Source organism: Cucurbita pepo, chromosome LG01 (assembly GCF_002806865.2).
Source record: "Cucurbita pepo subsp. pepo cultivar mu-cu-16 chromosome LG01, ASM280686v2, whole genome shotgun sequence".
Lineage (NCBI taxonomy): Eukaryota > Viridiplantae > Streptophyta > Magnoliopsida > Cucurbitales > Cucurbitaceae > Cucurbita > Cucurbita pepo.
In genome coordinates this window covers 8,649,626-8,668,863 of record NC_036638.1, presented here as the reverse complement: position 1 = coordinate 8,668,863, position 19,238 = coordinate 8,649,626, and the positions used below count along the sequence as shown (strand labels likewise).

The window sequence follows — 19,238 nt, the reverse complement described above, 5'->3', positions numbered from 1 at the left end:
AAAAAAAAAAAAAAAATCCTTTGCTATGTTGAAACTGTTGCAATCCATCATACTACACTTTTTTTCCCAGAGCGTTATTATTTTTTATTTAAGAAAAAAACTAAAAAGATAAAAGTTATATATAAATAATTGCATGCATCCAACGCTTTGAGGTGTCTGAATGTTATCAAAATTTTAAGTGCCAAGTCTCCAAGAAATATTGATAACTTCCATATAATATGATCGCAAATAAAAGCCAAGCTGCTTTCTTATCTCTATATAGATGTAGTACGTTTGAAATTTTGTTCACATGAAGGGGTAGGAGGTGCATTCTGTCATATATTTATAAACGTTTACATCATGTTTTGATATGGTTAAGATTGGTGGAACAGGTAGCAGAAGTTCAAAAATCTCTTTCTGGCATCGACTTTGACTTGGCTCAGTTGCAAAACATGGTTTCTGGTTTGGTGAGTTTTCCATTCAAGTAGTTGTAAAACTAATATATATGTTTCTATCTCATAAGATTTTGTAATCTGATCCATCTGTTGCATTTACTATGCCGTTGCTTTGACAGTTGTACTTGCACAGACATGTCAAATCATTTTTTTCAGTAACTGCTTCTGGTTTCGAATTTGATAAGTGATGAGGGATTCTCTAGAATTCGCGTTTACTGACAGGGATATGACATTAAAAGAGATTACTTATGGTGTATCACTTTTACTTGAGCATTAATTACCATACATCTCTCTCTTGTTTCAGGATGGGAAACTATCTTCTCTTGAATATAAGCAGGTGAGAAACTTTCTCTTTTATTTTTTTGGGTGTATATAGTACTGACTTTGTCAGTTTGACTGGTCTTCTTTTATACCTTAAAAGGCTAGGTCTCTAACCAAATAGAATAAAATTGGGTGACGTATCGCCTATGTATTTAGGATAGGGAGGTTTCCCAAAGTCGTTCTCATTTCCTGATATGATTTTGTTTTTTTATTATTGCAAAGTCATTTCTACTATTACGATATTGGGAACTTTGCTTATGATGATCCGTTACTTTCAGGAACTTGCAAATGTTGGTGTATTGTACTTGTGCAACTTTGTTGATGGAAAGCAAGCGAAAATGTCTGAAACTGTGAAGGTTGGATCCAGTACATGTGCAAATTAGCCTGAACTGGAAAAAAAAAACAACTCAACTATACCCATTATCAGATGCGATTATTTTGTTTCAACTTTCTCTCAATAATTGGGTCCTGTGACTGACTAATTAATTTCATTATTGGTCGGAGGGGTCCTTAAGTTACATTTCTTTTATTTTTCTCATATTTGTCACGTGTCTGTTGATCAAGTTAACTACTTGACTCAATTATTTCCATTTCTTATTATTTCAATTTTTGAACTGATGTTACATGTTGTATCCCGGTACTTGCAGGAGCAGCTTAAACTTCCAGGCAGGACTCAGGGTCTGCTGACGCATCTGGAAACTCCTAATCTGAAGGTATGCATTATGCAACAACCCCCAAGCTTGAAGGGGGAATGCATATAACGTGAAGTACTTTTGCAATTTGTGATAATTTAAGCGCAATGTTTTTTATTCTCAATGTCATCCGTTGTGCCAACTTTCTAAAGCTTGGGCCGTTGTCAAGTATGAAACAATTATTCCTTCATTCACAACCATAATTTTTGTTGTGGAAGCACCAAATGCCCTTTCAAAACTTTCTATGATCAACATTTGCTTCTCAATTTTACGGAACGCATCAAACAGATATGGGTTATTCATTTACCTGTCTTAAATAACTTTTAATTTTTATTACTTGTTTGTAAGTTTCCCAATGATTCTTTCAGGGTCTTAAAGAACTTACTGATACGCTTTCACGAGATTTTACAGAAGGCCAACCAAGAGCCCTTCTCAGGTTTGAGGACTTTTGGTTTCATCTTGATTTTCCCCCTGTTTTCAGATTATTAGTGTATACATGTAGAAGTGATTAATGTTCACTAATGTGCAACAGTGTTGTTTAACTGGGTTGTTCTCATTATACTTTGAGAAATTGGAATTTGAAAGGACCAACATCCCTTATCTGCCTCGAGATAACCCTATTTCTGTTTCCATATCTCGTGCTAGTTCGATTATGTGAAGTATAAACCTTGCCTGTGTTAGATTGCCTTGGTTATACTTTCTATTGGGGCTAAGTTATTAATAGAATAAAGGAGATAATAGATATGAATTGTCAGATTCTCTGGGTTAGATGACCTCACTTCAAAAGTTTAAATTTTATGACGTCTTTTCTTTTCCTTTTTGCCAATTTCAGAATATAAATCTCTTTGCTATGCCCCCAACAATTGCATAGAAAAGACGGCGTGCTATGTTACTCATCATTTATGCTGTTGTTTTGACTTATGGCAGGTCCGCATCAACTAGATGTTAATGGGAAGAGAGATTGTCTGCTGTGCATCCTCCTGTGTCGATTCCACCATCATCCACACTTTTGTTCAAGTTTTTTATCTTACATATATTCCAAGGAGGCGCAATTTCTTCCTTTTCCTAAAATTTATGAATAGTTCATGTTGGCAATGAGTAAAATACCATGCAACGTTAGGACTTTTTGAGGTGTGATTACTCCTTCACACGAATAAACTACAGTATTGAGAAATTCAATTCCACTCCAGATTCTACAGAATCAATGATACGTAAGGGTCATGGAACAAAATTTTGCCCCATTTTGCCCCGTAAATCACTACTATGTCGCTTCTTGTGGCTGATTATTTCTTTAGAATCACTGTTCATTCATCATCCATTCTTTTGTAGCTCACTTTTTTTTTTTTTTTTTACAGTGCACAACATTTACAGGAGGAATTTTTATGATCTTGCCAAGGTAAAATAAAAGTTCTAACATCTTTTTTTTTTTTTTTTACAGTTTGCAACATTTACAGGAGGAATTTTTAAGACTTTGCCAAAGGTAAAAATAAAAAAGAAAAGTTGTAACATTATGTGTTAGAACGCACGTCAAATTTACGTTCTTTTATTTCACATTTGTATTCTTTCAAAATTTCCCCATAAAAAAAATGTCCAATAATAACAAATATTTATTAATGCTATGGTAAATAAGGAAGTGAACAAAGAGGGTTGATAATGCCAGAAAGACCCAATCCAGTCGAGCCAACCAAAAAATTAATACTCTATGAGTTGAGCGGTGACCCAAAGAGTAAAAATCTGTTCGTTGACGGCGAGTTTAAGTCGACGTGTGAGTTGAAGTTTAGCATGGTCTGCCGATGAAGCAGGCTAGCGCACCTGACATACGTGTCATTCTGGTAACGTATGTCCCTTCTCTGTACGAGATCATATCCATCTTTGAGAAAGGTCGTTTCTTCCTCTGGTCGCCGGAGGTAACAAAGAATGCTCCGTTCATCATCAAGTCTCCCTCTGATCTCCATGTCCACGTCTTCCACACACTCTCCGGCGAGTACTCTCTCTTTGTCACCTGAGTTGGTTCACACCCAGTTTTAGTTTCTTGAGAAAATTAAATATTTGATTTGATTTGATTTGATTTGATTACCTCTTTAGCATTTACATTTGGAGGAGCAATGAATCGATTGCCCTGGCTGATAATGATGGGATGCTGGCTACCACCTATGGCATACATAAGCCAATGAGTGTAGTCATTGTTGACGACATGGAAGAACCCCCATCGGCACCTTGGCATCCTCTGCACCAACCCTTGACCAAAGTGATTGAATGCCACTGTCACTTGCATTATCTGATCATTCGAGTACCCATCGCTTGCTCCGAACAGCATCACCTGCATAAAACTCCCAACTTTTAAACTCTTTTATGAAAACATCAGTCACATGGTTTCAGCATGCTTCATTACATCATTGTGGTGAGTGAAATGGCTATTGGATATGGTGATGGCAGTGGATCCCATGATGGCATCGATTAGACCATCTTGACAATTGGACATGGAAACATGGTCAATCCAAATGTTGGAGGAACCGAAAATTGAAATGCCATCGCCGTCACTCATTGTCCTCAAACCCACATGGTCCACAGCGTCCCTGATCATTCCGCCGCTACCCATGACGATGTGATGGATACGAAGCCCATGGATGATCACATTTTGTACATACTGAAGAGTAATGCCAGCCCCATAAGCAATCTGAACGTTAGCGCCTCTTGCATCTATGGTCTTGTCGCTTGACACGATGAGCTCCTGAGTTAGCCTAATGGCCATGTTGGTTGAGAATGTGATCCACAACGGCCCCTTTTGGATCACAGCATGTCGGAGGGTCCCAGGTTTTGGTTCCATGATATCCGAGTCCGACGAATCGTTCACCACGTAGAATGGACCCAACTTCCCGCCGATGGTCTTCCAGCCAAAACCCAGAACACAATCGGCCAGCTTCTTCCTGTTTTTTGCCCAATTGGGGTCGCATCTCCAGCACCGGTCAATGGGATTAGTGGCTAGACATGGCCCTTTATATCTCTTCAAATTCCTTCTCGTATCATTGCTTCCGCTCAATTCCCTGCATCAAACTCCAATCCCATTAATTCATTTCCCCTGAGTTCTTACTACAAAATTTCTCCTGAAGATTGAAAAAAAAAAAATAAAACAACTTACTGCTCAACTTCAGCATTGAGGATGTCGGTGACGTTCTCTGGATTAGGGTCGAAGGCCTTGGCGGCGGCTTTCTCAGCCTTGGCGGCGCGTGATTTCCAGTAATCATCGAAGTTTCCAATGTCAGCATATGCAGTAGCCACCAAGGATAATGTTAGCAGAACCCCAAGCATAGCTCTGCTCGTGGGTGCTACCATTTCTGTGGGATGATGAAAGCCCTTTGGATCTTAGACTATGATTACCGGATTTGAATCCTCAAGCGAAACACGAAGGATTCCGCTTGAGGAAGTGTGAATTGGTTGATGGGAAGGAGAAGGTTTTAAGGAGTTATGAGGGAAAACAGAGGAAGATGATGATGGGGTAGCGAAGGTCGTTCATGGCGGGAAGAAGGGAGAACCGTTAGCTACTCGGACGGTTAAAACAGTTATTTACTAACATAGATATTTTCTGTGGCTCAGCTTTGGCTGTTTTTTCTGTTTCCGTTGCTTTTAAACAGACATTGAACAAATCGAACTTTATATTAATATTAATATTATTTTTTTTTCCTTTTTTTTGTCTCCATCCTAAGAATTCAATGCTCAAATATGCGAATTTACTTCTAAAAAATAATAAAAAAAATTGTACACCCAAAAATTAAAATCTTGGAGGTTTATCCACTTTAAAAATTTCCTGTATTTATTTATTTTTAAAGAATTGGAGTTTTTTTCTTTTCTTTTCTTTTTTTTTTTTTTAATAAAAAAAAACAACTCTCAAGATTTGTCTTTGTTTTAAGATTAACATTTTTTTTTTAATAATTACTTATTTGACCTTTTTTTTTTTTTTTTTTTTTTTTAATTCATAGATTTGTTAAACAATTTGTAAATTTTTAGAAATGTTGATTATTAGATACCTATTATTTTAGGAATTCTTTACACAATTTTACAACTTAGAGTATATTAGATATGAAATTAGAAACATTTTTTTTAAACTTTATGATCTAATAAAACAAAAGTTCAATAGATCATCTTGTAATTTAATCTAAAATTTTATAACATTTTGTCATAAATATAGTTAGTGTATATACATTTGGCTTTTTATGTAATTATATAGATGTGAAGTTGTTTAGTCTTTCAACTTTTATATTTATTTCTAATAGATTATTGAACTTTAAAAAGTATTTAATACATATATTAGTGATGTCTATTTTACCTGTGGGGTCGGAGCTTTGTAGAGATCTGTCCTAAACGGAGAGGAAATTTTTCGTTTAGACGGAGAATAAGGAAGAAAGTGTGGAACATTTTTCCCCGTTAGATAAATGGGACCAGGGATGAAATTGCAAAATAAAATATTTTTAATATATATGTGTGTTTTGGCTATATTAAAAAAAATAATTAGTTAATTTTAACATTCAAATTATATTATTTAAACTAAAAGCCATGTGGTAGATTTTTTTCAATGGTTAAAATTTAAATTTTTAAAAATTATGTTAGTAAATGTATCTCCTATAATATTAACCTGCCCATAAGTTTACGGTGCACTTTACCATTAAGATCTCGCAACAACGCACACTCGAACTAGATGAACACGAAAAAATAAGAGATAAAGGTTTATACTGATGACTTCAATTATGTATAACAACAGAGAATACATAAAGTACATAGTTCAACTTTACCATATATATAGCTTTTTACGATACATAGTTATTTGTTATTTATGACTATTTATTTTATATTATTTATCATATATAGTTTTGATACGTATAACCGTTGACTAAGCTAGCAACAGGCAAGCTAACCAAGCTAACTTTATGATGAACATGTATGATACATATATAGCAGTATAAATCTACTATACACAATCCAATAAAGTCCCATAGAAGTTGGCTGTTTGGATTTAGTTGGATACTTCCCAGACCTTGTAGTCTTTTCCCTCCATAACCAATGACCATCCACTGGATCCTCTAGGAGGTTCAAAATAGCCTGGTCCAATCTTCACTCCAACTTTTTCATCCATGGTGGCTGCATACACATCCCTTTCTGCCTTCTCAATTTTAACCTGAAAATTACCGGACAGAGTAATTAAAGTCCGTTAGATATCATATCAAAGCAAAGTCATGAGAGCTTATGCTCAAAATGGACAATATCATATCATTGTGGAGAGTCGTGTTCATCTAACATGGTATTAGAGCCATGCCCTAAACTTAGTTGTGCCAATAGATTGGTAAATCCTCAAATGTCGAACAAAGGAGTCGAGCCTCCTCGAAGGCATAGTAAAAAATGACTAAGACTCCAAAAGAACAAGGAGTCGAGCCTCAATTAAGGGGAGACGTATACTCCTTGTTCTAGGGGAGGTGTTGGATGATGAAAGTCCCACATCGGTTAATTTAGGGAATGATCATGGGTCTATAATTAAGGAATACTCTCTTCATTGGTATGAGGCCTTTTGGAGAAGCCCAAAGTAAAGCCACGAGAGCTTATGCTCAAAGTGGACGATATCATATCATTGTGGAGAGTCGTGTTCGTCTAACAAACCCTACTTATACTTGTTCTTCGTCTGTGGAGGCATAGGATAATAGCAATTTTCTTCAATTTTTTAAAAAGATCATTCATACTTACTACGCTCCGGCAGTGAAGTTTCTGCCGTTTTCTAAGAGAAATAAGTGTTGCAATCTCAGATTTGTAGTGGGAGAAAATGTGGTCAAAGAATAGTGATGGTGTCCCAGGATGAGTCAGGATGTAAGCATATCCTTGCATTTCTTTTCCACTGGGAAATCTCCAATGACCCTACAACATCAGAAAACACCATCACCAAATTAATTTTAAGATTTAAAATGGAAGAACATCCAAAGTACAAACATCAAAAATAATTTATCAATCCTAAGACATCAGAGTGTATCTGTAATGAATGTTTCATCCAGTCGATTTCATGCAATAAACTGGTTGTTATGGAAAGATGTTCAAACCTGAGTAGATCCAGTGTCGTGATTCTCTATAAAGGTAACAGCACGAGAAGGCCACCATCCAACGACTCCAGGAGGCTTTCGTTTCTGATCTGATAAACGCCAATATTCACATCTATCAACTGCCTATAAAACAGATTTTCCAAATGGTTACCGAAAAAATGTGAGATCCTACATTAGTTGAAGAAGAGAACAAAGCATTATTTATAAGGGTGTGGAAAGCTCTCCGTAGCAGACGTGTTTTAAAAATCTTGAGGGGAAGCCCAAAAAGAAAAATCCAAAAAGGACAATATCTACTGGCAAATCATAGAGTTAAGAACATGGAAAAATATAATAAGCATCTCAGAAGTATATAACGTTCTACGAGTAAGAATCAAAGAATCTTAGGGATTGCTGCAGAAGTACTGTCTAAAATGAACACCAATATGATTTTTATAATTGAATCCATCAGACACATCTAAAACAGACACAGAATAAGCTGAGAAATTTTCGTCCACAGAACTGAGAACCAGTTAATTAAATGAAGGCTTACAGAATGAAGAATCCCTTTGGTAGTGACATCAAATGCCGCAGCAGTTCCATTAGTAGCATTTATCCAGTCAATGATTCTCTGTCTATGAGCATCTTGATTATAATCCATCACACCATACGTATAGCTCAGGGAATCCCAGTATTCGCCAACAGCAAAGTAAGGTTCACTTGCATCCAAGTAATCCTTCACATAACCACCCCAGAATCCTCTGACAAAATCAAGCCTCCACCCATCGTACCCAATCTCCTTTCTGCATGTCAACAGCAGAAACATATGCATAAAGCATGGCTACTCTAATCTTTAAAAGCAAAGTGAAAAAGAGACATTTGAATTGATTACGAAACGTATGTGCATACTCATATCAGCAAATCATAGAGTTAAGAACATCAAGCACTTCGTTAAAACAGCCAGAATGAAACCCACCAATTAATAATTTAAAGATAGCCGCATGGTTTCATTTCAAGGAGAGAACATTAAAAAGATTGATAAGACAATCATGCATGTCCACACCTTTCATGGTAATGTAACAATCCAAGTCCACGCTAGCAGATATTGTCCGCTTTGGCCCGTTACGTATTGCCGTCAACCTCACGGTTTTAAAACGTGTGTGCTAGAGAGAAGTTTTCACACCCTCATAAGGAATGTTTTGTTCTCCTCTCCAGCCGATGTGTGATCTCACAATCCACCCCTTTTAGGGGCCCAGCATCCTCGCTGGCACACTGCTCGGTGCCCGGCTCTGATACCATTTGTAATAGCCTAAGCCCACCGCTAGCAGATATTGTCCACTTTGACCTGCTACATATCACCGTCAGCCTCATGGTTTTAAAATGTGTCTGCTAGGAAGAGGTTTCCACACCTTTATAAGGAATCTTTCGTTCTCCTCTCCAACCAATGTGGGATCTCTCGGTAGCAAATATTCTATTCTGATAGTTTCTAAGAATTAAAGAGACTCAGGAGCCCAGGTACCAACGTAACTCAAACTCTTCGCTTATTTGGTTAATTTAAGATTTGATCAGGCACCTATTAGTGCAAAAAGGGTCTCAAATTGCAGCTATGCAATGAGAGGGCATTGAACTAGGGACCTCATGGTTCAGTCCAAAGCCTCTTTTCACCGCTATGTCAAACTTATGAGTTATCATGTCACAATACAATAAGGTCTTCACATAGAAGACTAGAAACTATGAAATAAACAGATAAAAGTTCCACAGAAATTAATAGTTCAGCCAGAAAAGGATTGGTTGGGGAATTAACCTTAACCAGCATAACCATTCTTTAATATCATTTCTCACAAAATCTTGTGAATGATCAATGTTAGGCGCAGCATGAAAGTTATCTCCGCTACTTTTGTTGCCCCTTCCCTTCACATTGCATAAAAATTGAATAATCAACGGGACATTTACATGTGTGCTGTCATTCTTCATCCTCAGTATAAGATAATGGGGTTATGAAGTATTTGCATTGTAAGAATTTTCTCTCATTCTTCATCCTCAGTATAAGATAATTAATTTTAGATCGCAAATGAAAAGTGGATAATCATTCATATCAATGATCGAATTACTAAAACATCAAACCTGAAAATGTGGATCATCTGAGACTACAGCACGTTCATCCCAATTTAAGCGACCACCAAATATATTCCAGCTACCATTTTGATTTCTAAAATGTGCACAACGATGATTTAGGACAACATCACCAAGAACCTTTATCCCAACATCATGGAACGTCTTCACAGCATCCTTCAGCTCATCAATGTTACCATATCTAAAATCAACAAAGTAGACTCCATAGAACAACAGTTTTGAACAATCATTGGACGTTAACGGTTACTCGACAAGTGATAATGATTTAATCTAGGAGTGGATTGAAAAAAGAAAAGGATCTGCATATACCTGGAATTTAAATTATACAAGTCCTTCGGCATATACCCTTCTGGTGACACAGATTCTGTTGGAGGTGGCAACCACAGCATAGTGAAACCAAGGGAGGATAATTCTGCAGCTTTCTCTTCAAGTATCATGTACCATCTTCCAGACTTGTGAGATTCCCAATTGAACCCTTGGCACAATATTTCAAAACCTGTACCTGTGCCAGAGGATGTTCGAACGGGTGGTTCTACGGGTTTAGGCGTCTCAATTATTTCCTCTGTTGAAGAAGAACTTCTGAAGAGATCATAGGCTTCAGCAGACAATTTTTCAATTTCCTGAAGAATGCTTTCTTGTGCTTCTTTGGTTTTTTTCTTTTGAGTCTTCTGAGAAGAAATGTCAGTAACAGAAACTCCTTCAGATTCTTCTCCAGGTTTTCTAGATACTCCGGCATCCTCTGATTCGCTCCGTCTCGGGTGATCAGGCAAGTTACCAGAACTTGAGAAGGGGACATAGAAGTCATCTCCCTTATAGTTTAACAAAGAGTTCTCATTCTGCTTGAGAACAAAATGAAATCCTCCAAAATCTTCTTCTATGGTAAAAGTTCCACAACTTCCCTTCCCCCCTTCTTTCGGCTGCAAACAGAACATTTCATAATTAATAATAACCAATTGAGTTTATACTCATGTTAATTTTTCTAAGATAATTTTTCACATCCACGGCTCATTAGGAGGACCTCAAAGAGCCCGCCCACAACACAGGAGCAGGATTCTCTAAAAAGCCAAGGTACCGCGTGGTTTAAGAGCTTAAAGGAGGCTACACTCAAGGTTCCCTCCGATTATATGTCTCTGAATTTCTATTCGTTGTCCCAATAATGCCAGAAAAGAGTTGAATTAGCAATAAGTATTAGCTCAAATTTCAGGGAAAAAATATTTTGCACCGGACCTGCAGTAGGGTACGCAAGGCCTTGTTCTTGAACACTGTTGTTTCCGGAGGATGAGGAGCAGCTGGAATCTTCCATTTCCTAGTCTCATCTCTACACGCTCTCCAATGAACAGTAACATCTCCAGGTAGATCAGTTTCCAAATACAAAAGATATTTTGTTGTTTCTGGACACTTTCTAACCGAAACACAGACCAAATTATCAACAGCTACTTCTTTTACAATAGGCAGCTCTTCATAGAAGCCTTCCAAATCCTTTTTGCTCTCCTTTGTATCTCCAGATTCACCATTGCTTCCTTGATCTTTAGAATTTGATTCTGCTTTGACAAGGAGGTTGTATAGCTGAACCAAAGCCCCTACAATTGAGGCCATCTAAAAATCATAACCCACTAACGAAATTAAATTCCCTCTAGTGCACAATGGAAGCAAGAAATGGACCATAGGCGCATTACTTTCTAGTTCAGTGCTCTAAGAATGTATACAATGAAAGAAATCACTTAGGATGTCTTGCTGCTCAACAGCTAAGCCTACAGCTCCTATCATGAAATCAGATCAGATTGACATAACAGAAGAGAGATCAAAGAGAAAAAGAGAAAAATACTTAATCAGTGGTTTATTGTACCGTCAATTAAATAGATATGCCATGAACATAAAATCATTTATCTCTATCGGTCTTATTCAGCTCAATGACTGCTTTGAATCAAGACAACTATATTTCATAAGAACTTCTCTAACCTGGCCATAAATCCAAATCCTTTTTTGTTCCAACTATATTTTCATCTTCACCATGGTATTCTAAAAGAGGCACCTTAAAATCTCTCCCTTTGTGCTGATACAGAACTCCAGTTTCTTCATCCTGCACTACCAAAAATAAGAAGTCAGATTCACCAAAAGAACTTGCAATATTAAAAACGAGAATGATCAAAGGACCAAAGAGGAATAGCAAACATCCTCAATTGCTAACTACTGAAAATAAGAACCTTCAAAACAAAATATATAGTTGCAATTGTCTTATCGAGAACATGATGAATCTTCACTTCATGAACACAATCTCCCGAAGAAGATGAGGATGATTTCTTCAATGGTGTCTCAATAGCATAATCCTGAGAATATAATTGTTATTACACTTTTGTAGCATGCAAAAACAGTTTAGGCATTGAAATGAAGAGACTGTTACAAACTTTGATGGGTATTGAGCCCGGGGGTGTAATTTCTTCAGGAGGTTGATCCCATTCGCTGTAAGGTTCATTCATTCAACCCATTTTAGATGAAGACGGTATCAACGAAACAAACTCAGCATCAGTAAATTTTTTAGTAATTTAGGCTTCTCCTTATACCCAAAGGAACATAGATTAAAACGAGATATACCTGCCACTGTCGTCGATTGAGGACACTTCCCATTGAAGGATCCATTTCCCATCGAGGTTACATCCTATAGTAAGCTCCAATTGATTCTGGTCCTTCACCTGGGCTAGTCTGACAGATATCATTCCCTTCAACTACAAGCTCAAATCAACAAGGAAAACAAAAAAATCTTATGGAAAACAAGAAAAGCGAGTAAAGGAAAACAAAAAAAATTATCATCTCGAGAGTGAACAACTCAAGGAAGCAAAGAGGAAATGCACTTCCCAGCAGAAAGAAAACAGATCCCACAAATTAAAGAGGAAGAAAAAGAGCCCCACACCCTAAGATAAAATTTAAACCTTTTCGATGCGGTTGAGAGGAAACGTATCCTTGAGCAAGACATCCATAGATTGGAAAGTTTGAAGAAGAGACGCATTAGTATTGGTAGCTCTAAAAGCAGGAACTCTATAAGAAGTGTAATTATAATTGACAAAGCTCTTTTGGCCACGATAAAGAATCTTATTTGGACAGTAACTAAAGGAACAGGTTATGAGCGTATGGAATCTAGGACGGTGGTAAAATCTGTGCTTCCCTTCACCACAGTGACAGAGAAGAGGATCAATCCCAATTGGACATGATCCCACAGTTGCCACTCCCTCTACAGAACAAGTTCAGGAAGAAGTTGAACAAAGAAAAGAAGAACAGAGCAAAAACCAAAACAGAGAGATGGGAGAAAAATTACAGGAGTGGACGCTATTTGTTAACTAAAATATGATGTAATTTGTGACCCTTTTGCTTTCCTAATTTGGTTTAGAAATAATATATTCATCCAATTCACAAAAAACGTTAAGAAAAGATTCACCCATTTGAAAATTTCGATTCTTCTTTGTCATCAAACGACTAATTGTGGGCTCTTTAGCTTGAAGAAAGAAACAGGACATTCTACAAACAGCTTACCTGCACTGCAGCTTTTTTAGAAATATTTGCTCTTTGCGACAGCAAACCGAATGAATTTAAGGTAGCAAATGGCAACTCGGAGTTCAGGTCATTTCAGTTGTCTGTGATGATTGCTTCTTTTCTCCGCCGTCCACGCGGCGGATTTCGAACGGTTAGCATATTGGGAAAGTGGGTGTGAGAAGCCGTTCAACATCTTACAGTAATTCCAGCTTCAAATGCATCCTTGTTCCAATAATTCAGTCGAACCCATTGATTATTCACGTATTCGTTATCAATAATCAGGTTTATAAGGGTGCGCGTTGCTTAATACTTTGTCAATCCAAGATTCTTTTTTTTTTTTTTTTTTTGGANAGCCAGCAAAGTTGCTTGTTAGTATCATTTTTTTTCCTAAAATGGAAAGGTTTGAGCCACAAAAATGATGAGGCAAAGGAGTGAAGAGAAGAGCTAATGAGTTCTGTCTGTTCTTCCCAAAACAATATGAGATTGAAAATGGATGAACAAAATTCATCTGCTATCGTACACTTTACTGACAGGTTTCCCATTCTAACAAGATGATAGTGCAGACATCACTGTCTGTAGCATTTTCAATGATCCACCAGCAAATGCTGTTTTGCAAAATAAACATCTATCTATACTGAGGTAGAAGGGGGAGATCTATCGATGACAAAATGAGATGGGTTAACACAACTAGATAATTACTAATTAATTACCAAACAACCCAATTCTTAGGCTTTGACATTGGGTTTTGGAGATGGATGGGGTTGCTGATGATGATATGGAGAAGTATGAGAACCATTGGCGACTGAATAGCTGCGTAGTTGCTGCCCGTTCTTCGGAACTGGTCCAGCCCCGGCATGGTAGCCATTTCTCGCCATTGGGCTCGATCGTATGCGGTCAGCTTGCATTGTCTGAAAATAATAAGATGAACTTGCCATGTCCTTGAGGTTTGGGAGGGGCTTCAAGGCTTCTACAACTTCACTCATTAGAGGTCTGATCTTTTGATCTCGGCTAAGGCATTGAGCAGCTAATTGTGCTGCCTTTTGGGCACCTTTTATTGAGAAATGCCCTTCAAGCCTAGGGTCTATCAAACGATAGAATCTCTTTTTCTCTCCTAGGTATGGCCGTGCCCATTCCACAAGGTTATGTTCACCATTAGGACGGTTTTTATCCATGGATCTTCTTCCAGTTAACATTTCGAGAAGAACCACTCCAAAACTGTAAACATCACTCCTCGATGTAAGATGTCCTGTCGGAGCAGCATGTATCAGACCAAAAGCAATCGCCAGGAACAATGAAAAGGCACAGGTAGACTGAACAAGATAACATAGTTTCTAATTCTACAATTTTAATCTTAGTGTTGCCTGCTATGGGAACAAGCTCCTAGACTATAGGACCATAAGTTCTACTCAGTTCAAGGAAAATTTCCATTTGAATATTCTAAAACTCACCGGTCATTACGTATTCTGGAGCTGCGTAGCCATACGTTCCCATCACACGAGTAGATACATGAGTTTTATCTCCATCAGGTCCATCTTTTGCAAGTCCAAAATCAGAAAGCTTGGCATTGTATTCCTGAAATAGTGATACTTTCAGGAGGAAGATAAATAATGAAGAAAAACAAATTATATCCACAGCTTCTGTCACATACGGCATCTAATAGAATGTTGGACGTTTTAAAATCACGATATATCACAGGTCTTTGTGCTTCCTCATGAAGAAAAGCAAGGCCCTTGGCAGCACCTAGAGCAATTTTCATTCTAATAGACCACGGAAGAGGTAGAGATCCTGCACATATACAGATTTTTACAAATGAGAAACAGAAGCATACATACGAGATCGGTTTTTAAATATTAAAAAGACTAAGCTAGTTAACTAATTAACAGATGAGATCGTAAGTCACGGACTTCCTGATATATTCGTAAGAGAAGACTCGAAGAATGCACCATTTACCCAAAAACTACAGGATGAATGGAAATGAAAAATGAAGCAACATACTCCGGAAAAGATGATTCTCCAGGCTTCCTCTAGGCATGAACTCATATACAAGCAGTCTTTGATCATCTTCGTTGCAGTAACCGATAAGTCTGACCAAGTTCGGATGTTTGAGATCACTAAGAAAGTTCACTTCAGCCTGCCACATAACACAACCCACCCATCAACTAGAAAGTAGAACATATGGAAATTCCTACCATCCAAACAACTTTTTATCACATGCATACAGGATGAAAAATGCATCAAAATATCAAAAAGACGATCAGAGAAGCTACAAACCATCCATTCTTTATGGCCCTGAAGACCATCGTGGTTGAGCGTTTTAACAGCAACAGTGAGTCCTGTACCAGGTTTAACTGGAGCAGTTCCATTTTCTTCAACCCAACCCTTGAAAACACAACCAAAACCACCCTCACCAAGTAGACTCTCGGGTCTAAAGTTCCTTGTAGCCAACTTAAGATCATTAAATGAAAAATTCCGTAGATGAGGCGAAATTTTAAGTTCCTCTTCTAGTTTGGAAGTGGATGAAGTACTCTCTGCATTACTCATACTTGTGGCTGTTGAAGATATCTCTCGAGGTGTTCGTTGGTCTCTACTTGAATCAGCCGTAGACTTGCTTTCAGCTGGCACAAAAGGATCATAAATTAGTAAAACTCGAAAATTAAAAATAAAAAGTTAGAAAATGCATATCGATATCAACGGCGCAGGATGCAGTTTTGTTTCGAACTTAAAACATTAATCTAAATTCCCCATTCCTATAAACAATCCGTTCCTTACCCACCATCTATAACCTTTTAAAGATTATCATCCACAAAAAAAGGACACCAGTCTGCATTTTTGCAACAAGGGTTATCATAAGTCGAGGAGATCGTTCCTGATTCGTAAGGTAAAAGCTGTGCATTCAAGACAACCACTCCCGCTTTCTACAGAAGCTTGACGGGATAAGTCAAGCAGAGCTTCAAGATCCATTTTCTAGACTTCCATTACAACTTTTCTAATCTTAAATAACACAAATGCAAGATTAAGAACTCGCATTGTTCAATGATTTTAAGTACACAAAGATTGTTGTTAATCAACTTGTGACAACAATACAAAAACCACGCCTACTCTTGGACACTTTTGCGAAAAGAATCAATGCTGACATCAGAAAATGTTTCCAAATCACAACAATCAAAATCAAACCCTTAAAGAACATAAACTAAAGTAGAAATTTCAGGAGGTCCCAGAAAGCAATAAATCCAAGTTCTAAGCCATTAAGAGAGTACAGAGAATACAACAAGAGGAAAATGATCTTCCGATAGCATAAGTCATTACCATAGTTGATACTAGTCCCACTAATCGAACTATCAACTTTGGATCTCGAAGAAATGCAGCTACCAAAAATCCTCAAAGCAATCCAACAACCAGTCTCCTCTTCCAAGTTTTCAATCTGTTCCTTGTTGTTCTTCTGCTTCTTCTTCTTCCCCTTCGATTCCCTCACTTCCCGAGACTCAACTTTCCCATCTTCAGCGATTACCTCCATGGCTCAAGTACCAAGAAAAACACAGATAATCATAAAAAATCCTCGAATCGGAAACACCATCCAGTGCCTCACCTTCCCGAGTCGCTACATCAACCCCGGCTAGTTAATTTTTTCCTCGAAACAGCGGAAGTGAAGCCTACCAAAAGATCACTCAAATCTACCCCGTTTCACTAAGGGCAAAGAAAGAAGAAGATTAGCAGATCGTATAAAAATCGATGAATTCCAAGAGAAACCCTTCAAAAGGCAGAAAATGGATGAACTAGAATGAGCTCATACAGAAGTCTCCTTTCCATCGAAGGACAGTGATTCTTGCAGTCCTCTCGCTGTTCAACTTACAAATCTGTGCGCCTAAAGATATAGATTATCCCCAAGATGGGTTTTCAACAAGAACAAGCAGATTAGTTTTAAGCTGGTAGAGTTATAAATTTTATGCAACAAAAACAATTAAATAAAAGGAAAATTATTTTCCAAAATATCAATTCTCTCTCTCTCTCTCTCTCTCTCTCTTCCTTTTTCTTTCCTCCCCTCACCCCCATTTTCCAATGGAATCAAAGACTGGCCAAAAGTTTGCGTCGCTGCCCGGGGAAGCGGGCAGCGACCAAACTGCCGGGCGTATCAGCTGACCGTGGCCCGTGGCGCCAAATCAGAATGGACCAAACATTTCGGGCAATAGAAAGTAGTAAAATCGGGCACTTCGGGCATGGGAGAGAAGGTGACCGTGACCCCACAGGGATGTTGACGTGTCTGCCTTCGTGGGCGGATTTGAATGCGCACGTCAAATTATTCGGTGCATTGCACGCACCTCTATTCAATTTTCCCTCTATTTTTTCGAATTATTAAAAAGAAGTTTATAATTTATTTCTTTTTCCCAAATTGAAAAACCGATTGTACCCCTACCCCACCCTCTGCCCTAAATTATAATAATAGAGCCCCAACCCCAATCATTTCAAGCTCTTTATTCAAGTAAATTTGTTGATAACCAAATCAAATTTCACACACTAATTTTCATATATTTTCTAAATACATCTTTTTTTTTTTTTAATTATTATTTCTAATTTTATCTAAAACCATCCTTTTTATCCGAGAAGACCTCGAAACTCTTTTCTTGAAACTAGAGGACGAGCAACAGTCCAAAATGATGAACTTGAAGATTAAACATTTTAAGGATGTGTCAACCGACTTATTTATGTGCTTTCAATAATTTATTTTATTTTTTGACAAAAAAAAAAATACTATCTTTTAATTGGATGAATTTTAAAATATAAAACATTATTTAAAAGAACAAAAAAAACAATTATTATTTGACTTGATGTTGCATAAACGTGCACCACATAGCTTCACTTTAGTCATACTAGTTTTAATATATTGATTAAAACTAATTGTTTTTTTAGATTTAATACAACATTATGTCGATATAATATAATAATTTAATATATGTTTACAAAGCAAGACTTAAGATATAATACTTTTGTATTGAGAAAAAAAACCCATTTTCTTAATTAGAGTTTAATTTTAGACTTAAGTCAAGTATTGATGACAAATATTTTTTGAATTAGAGAAACTTAGTTGAATAAGTTTGATAAATAAATATAAAAATAAATATTTATATAAATTTTCTAACTTTCTAGAAAGACCGTCATGCTCCAATAAAATTATTTTTCTCTTTCTCTTTCAAATTTGACTTTTTTAAATATAAATTTTATATACTAAAACTTGTATATAAAAAAAAAAAAAGATAATTATCAAAAGATATTAACACATGAAATATGAAGAAAAAACACGAATTTTGAAAGGAATCTATGAATGAAGATGCATCTAATATAACAATAACAACTCTATTCAAATGTGCTTGTTGACTGTAAAGTGTATTCTTCGAATGAAGAAATTCGACGTACTTGTATGATAAAGTAGAAGGCGTGCTTTAACCGAAAATCATTTTTTGTCGCACACGAGAATTTTTTTCTTGTCATTTTTGGTTAGGGGTGGGAGGTGCTATGAGCTATCCATCCATTTTGTTTTGGCAGTGGTCTTCCAATCCACAAAACTGAGTTGTTTCCCATTCCCACCGTCTCTTTTTAGATATGGGAGGGAATTGCCTGTTTTTGTGTACTTTATTTTCACTAGCCGCATAGCATGTGTGTGTGTAATAGATATAGAAGTCAAAAAGCGTGGAGAAAAACTAGACCATCAAGCCCTTCAAAGCTTTGCTACCCAATGACAAATAACTTTCACCACCATAGCAAGGGGACCAAAGGGGGTAAAGCGTATGCACTATTCTTTCTTTTTTTGCTAACATACTTTTTTACAAAGAAGGAAACAGATTATGACTATTCAAACTATGTTCATTCATTTATCAATTTGGTCCATCATATACAAAGTGATAAGACTAAGCTCCTTAATTGTAATGTAGTATTCTAGTAAAAGAGTAAGACTTTAGAACTAAGTACTTCTATTGATTTTAAAGAGATTTTATTCCACCATCTACATAGAACAATAAAGTCAAATAATATCCAAGAAATATCAAGAACACTAACAATGATTGAAACTCAGACCTGTCCATTGAAGT

At 36.9% G+C, this 19,238-nt stretch overlaps 3 protein-coding genes and 1 pseudogene across 4 annotated transcripts; 1 reads left to right on the top strand and 3 right to left on the bottom strand.

Moving 5' to 3' along the window:
* The window catches only part of LOC111798835, a 5,505-nt pseudogene extending 2,797 nt beyond the window's left edge, over positions 1-2,708 (top strand).
* Positions 2,709-2,887: 179 nt separating this feature from the next.
* On the bottom strand, positions 2,888-5,091 carry LOC111798800 (probable pectate lyase P59). The gene is made up of 4 exons (XM_023682138.1): positions 4,587-5,091; positions 3,840-4,491; positions 3,525-3,767; positions 2,888-3,449 (listed from the first exon to the last, which is right to left on the bottom strand). Exons 1-4 carry the CDS (start codon positions 4,778-4,780, stop codon positions 3,225-3,227), a joined length of 1,314 nt encoding a protein of 437 aa, XP_023537906.1. The 5' UTR covers positions 4,781-5,091; the 3' UTR covers positions 2,888-3,224.
* Positions 5,092-6,207: 1,116 nt separating this feature from the next.
* On the bottom strand, positions 6,208-12,872 carry LOC111798640 (alpha-amylase 3, chloroplastic-like; the record flags this gene model as incomplete). The annotated part of the gene is made up of 13 exons (XM_023681915.1): positions 6,208-6,617; positions 7,178-7,345; positions 7,525-7,647; positions 8,054-8,303; positions 9,305-9,411; positions 9,625-9,814; positions 9,943-10,550; positions 10,861-11,213; positions 11,593-11,713; positions 11,838-11,960; positions 12,039-12,093; positions 12,226-12,356; positions 12,561-12,872. Coding segments are annotated over 13 exons (2,703 nt in total), but the record flags the coding sequence as incomplete, so codon positions are not given.
* Positions 12,873-13,619: 747 nt separating this feature from the next.
* LOC111798733 (probable serine/threonine-protein kinase PIX7) lies at positions 13,620-17,158 on the bottom strand. 2 transcript variants are annotated; one of them, XM_023682063.1, is made up of 7 exons: positions 16,949-17,158; positions 16,465-16,842; positions 15,430-15,773; positions 15,154-15,289; positions 14,807-14,943; positions 14,607-14,730; positions 13,620-14,404 (listed from the first exon to the last, which is right to left on the bottom strand). In XM_023682063.1, exons 2-7 carry the CDS (start codon positions 16,670-16,672, stop codon positions 13,884-13,886), a joined length of 1,470 nt encoding a protein of 489 aa, XP_023537831.1. In that variant the 5' UTR covers positions 16,673-16,842; positions 16,949-17,158; the 3' UTR covers positions 13,620-13,883. The 2 variants fall into 2 exon arrangements, with proteins under 2 accessions (XP_023537831.1, XP_023537822.1); XM_023682054.1 differs by having other exon boundaries at positions 16,465-17,158.
* Between the last annotated feature and the right edge of the window lie 2,080 nt (positions 17,159-19,238).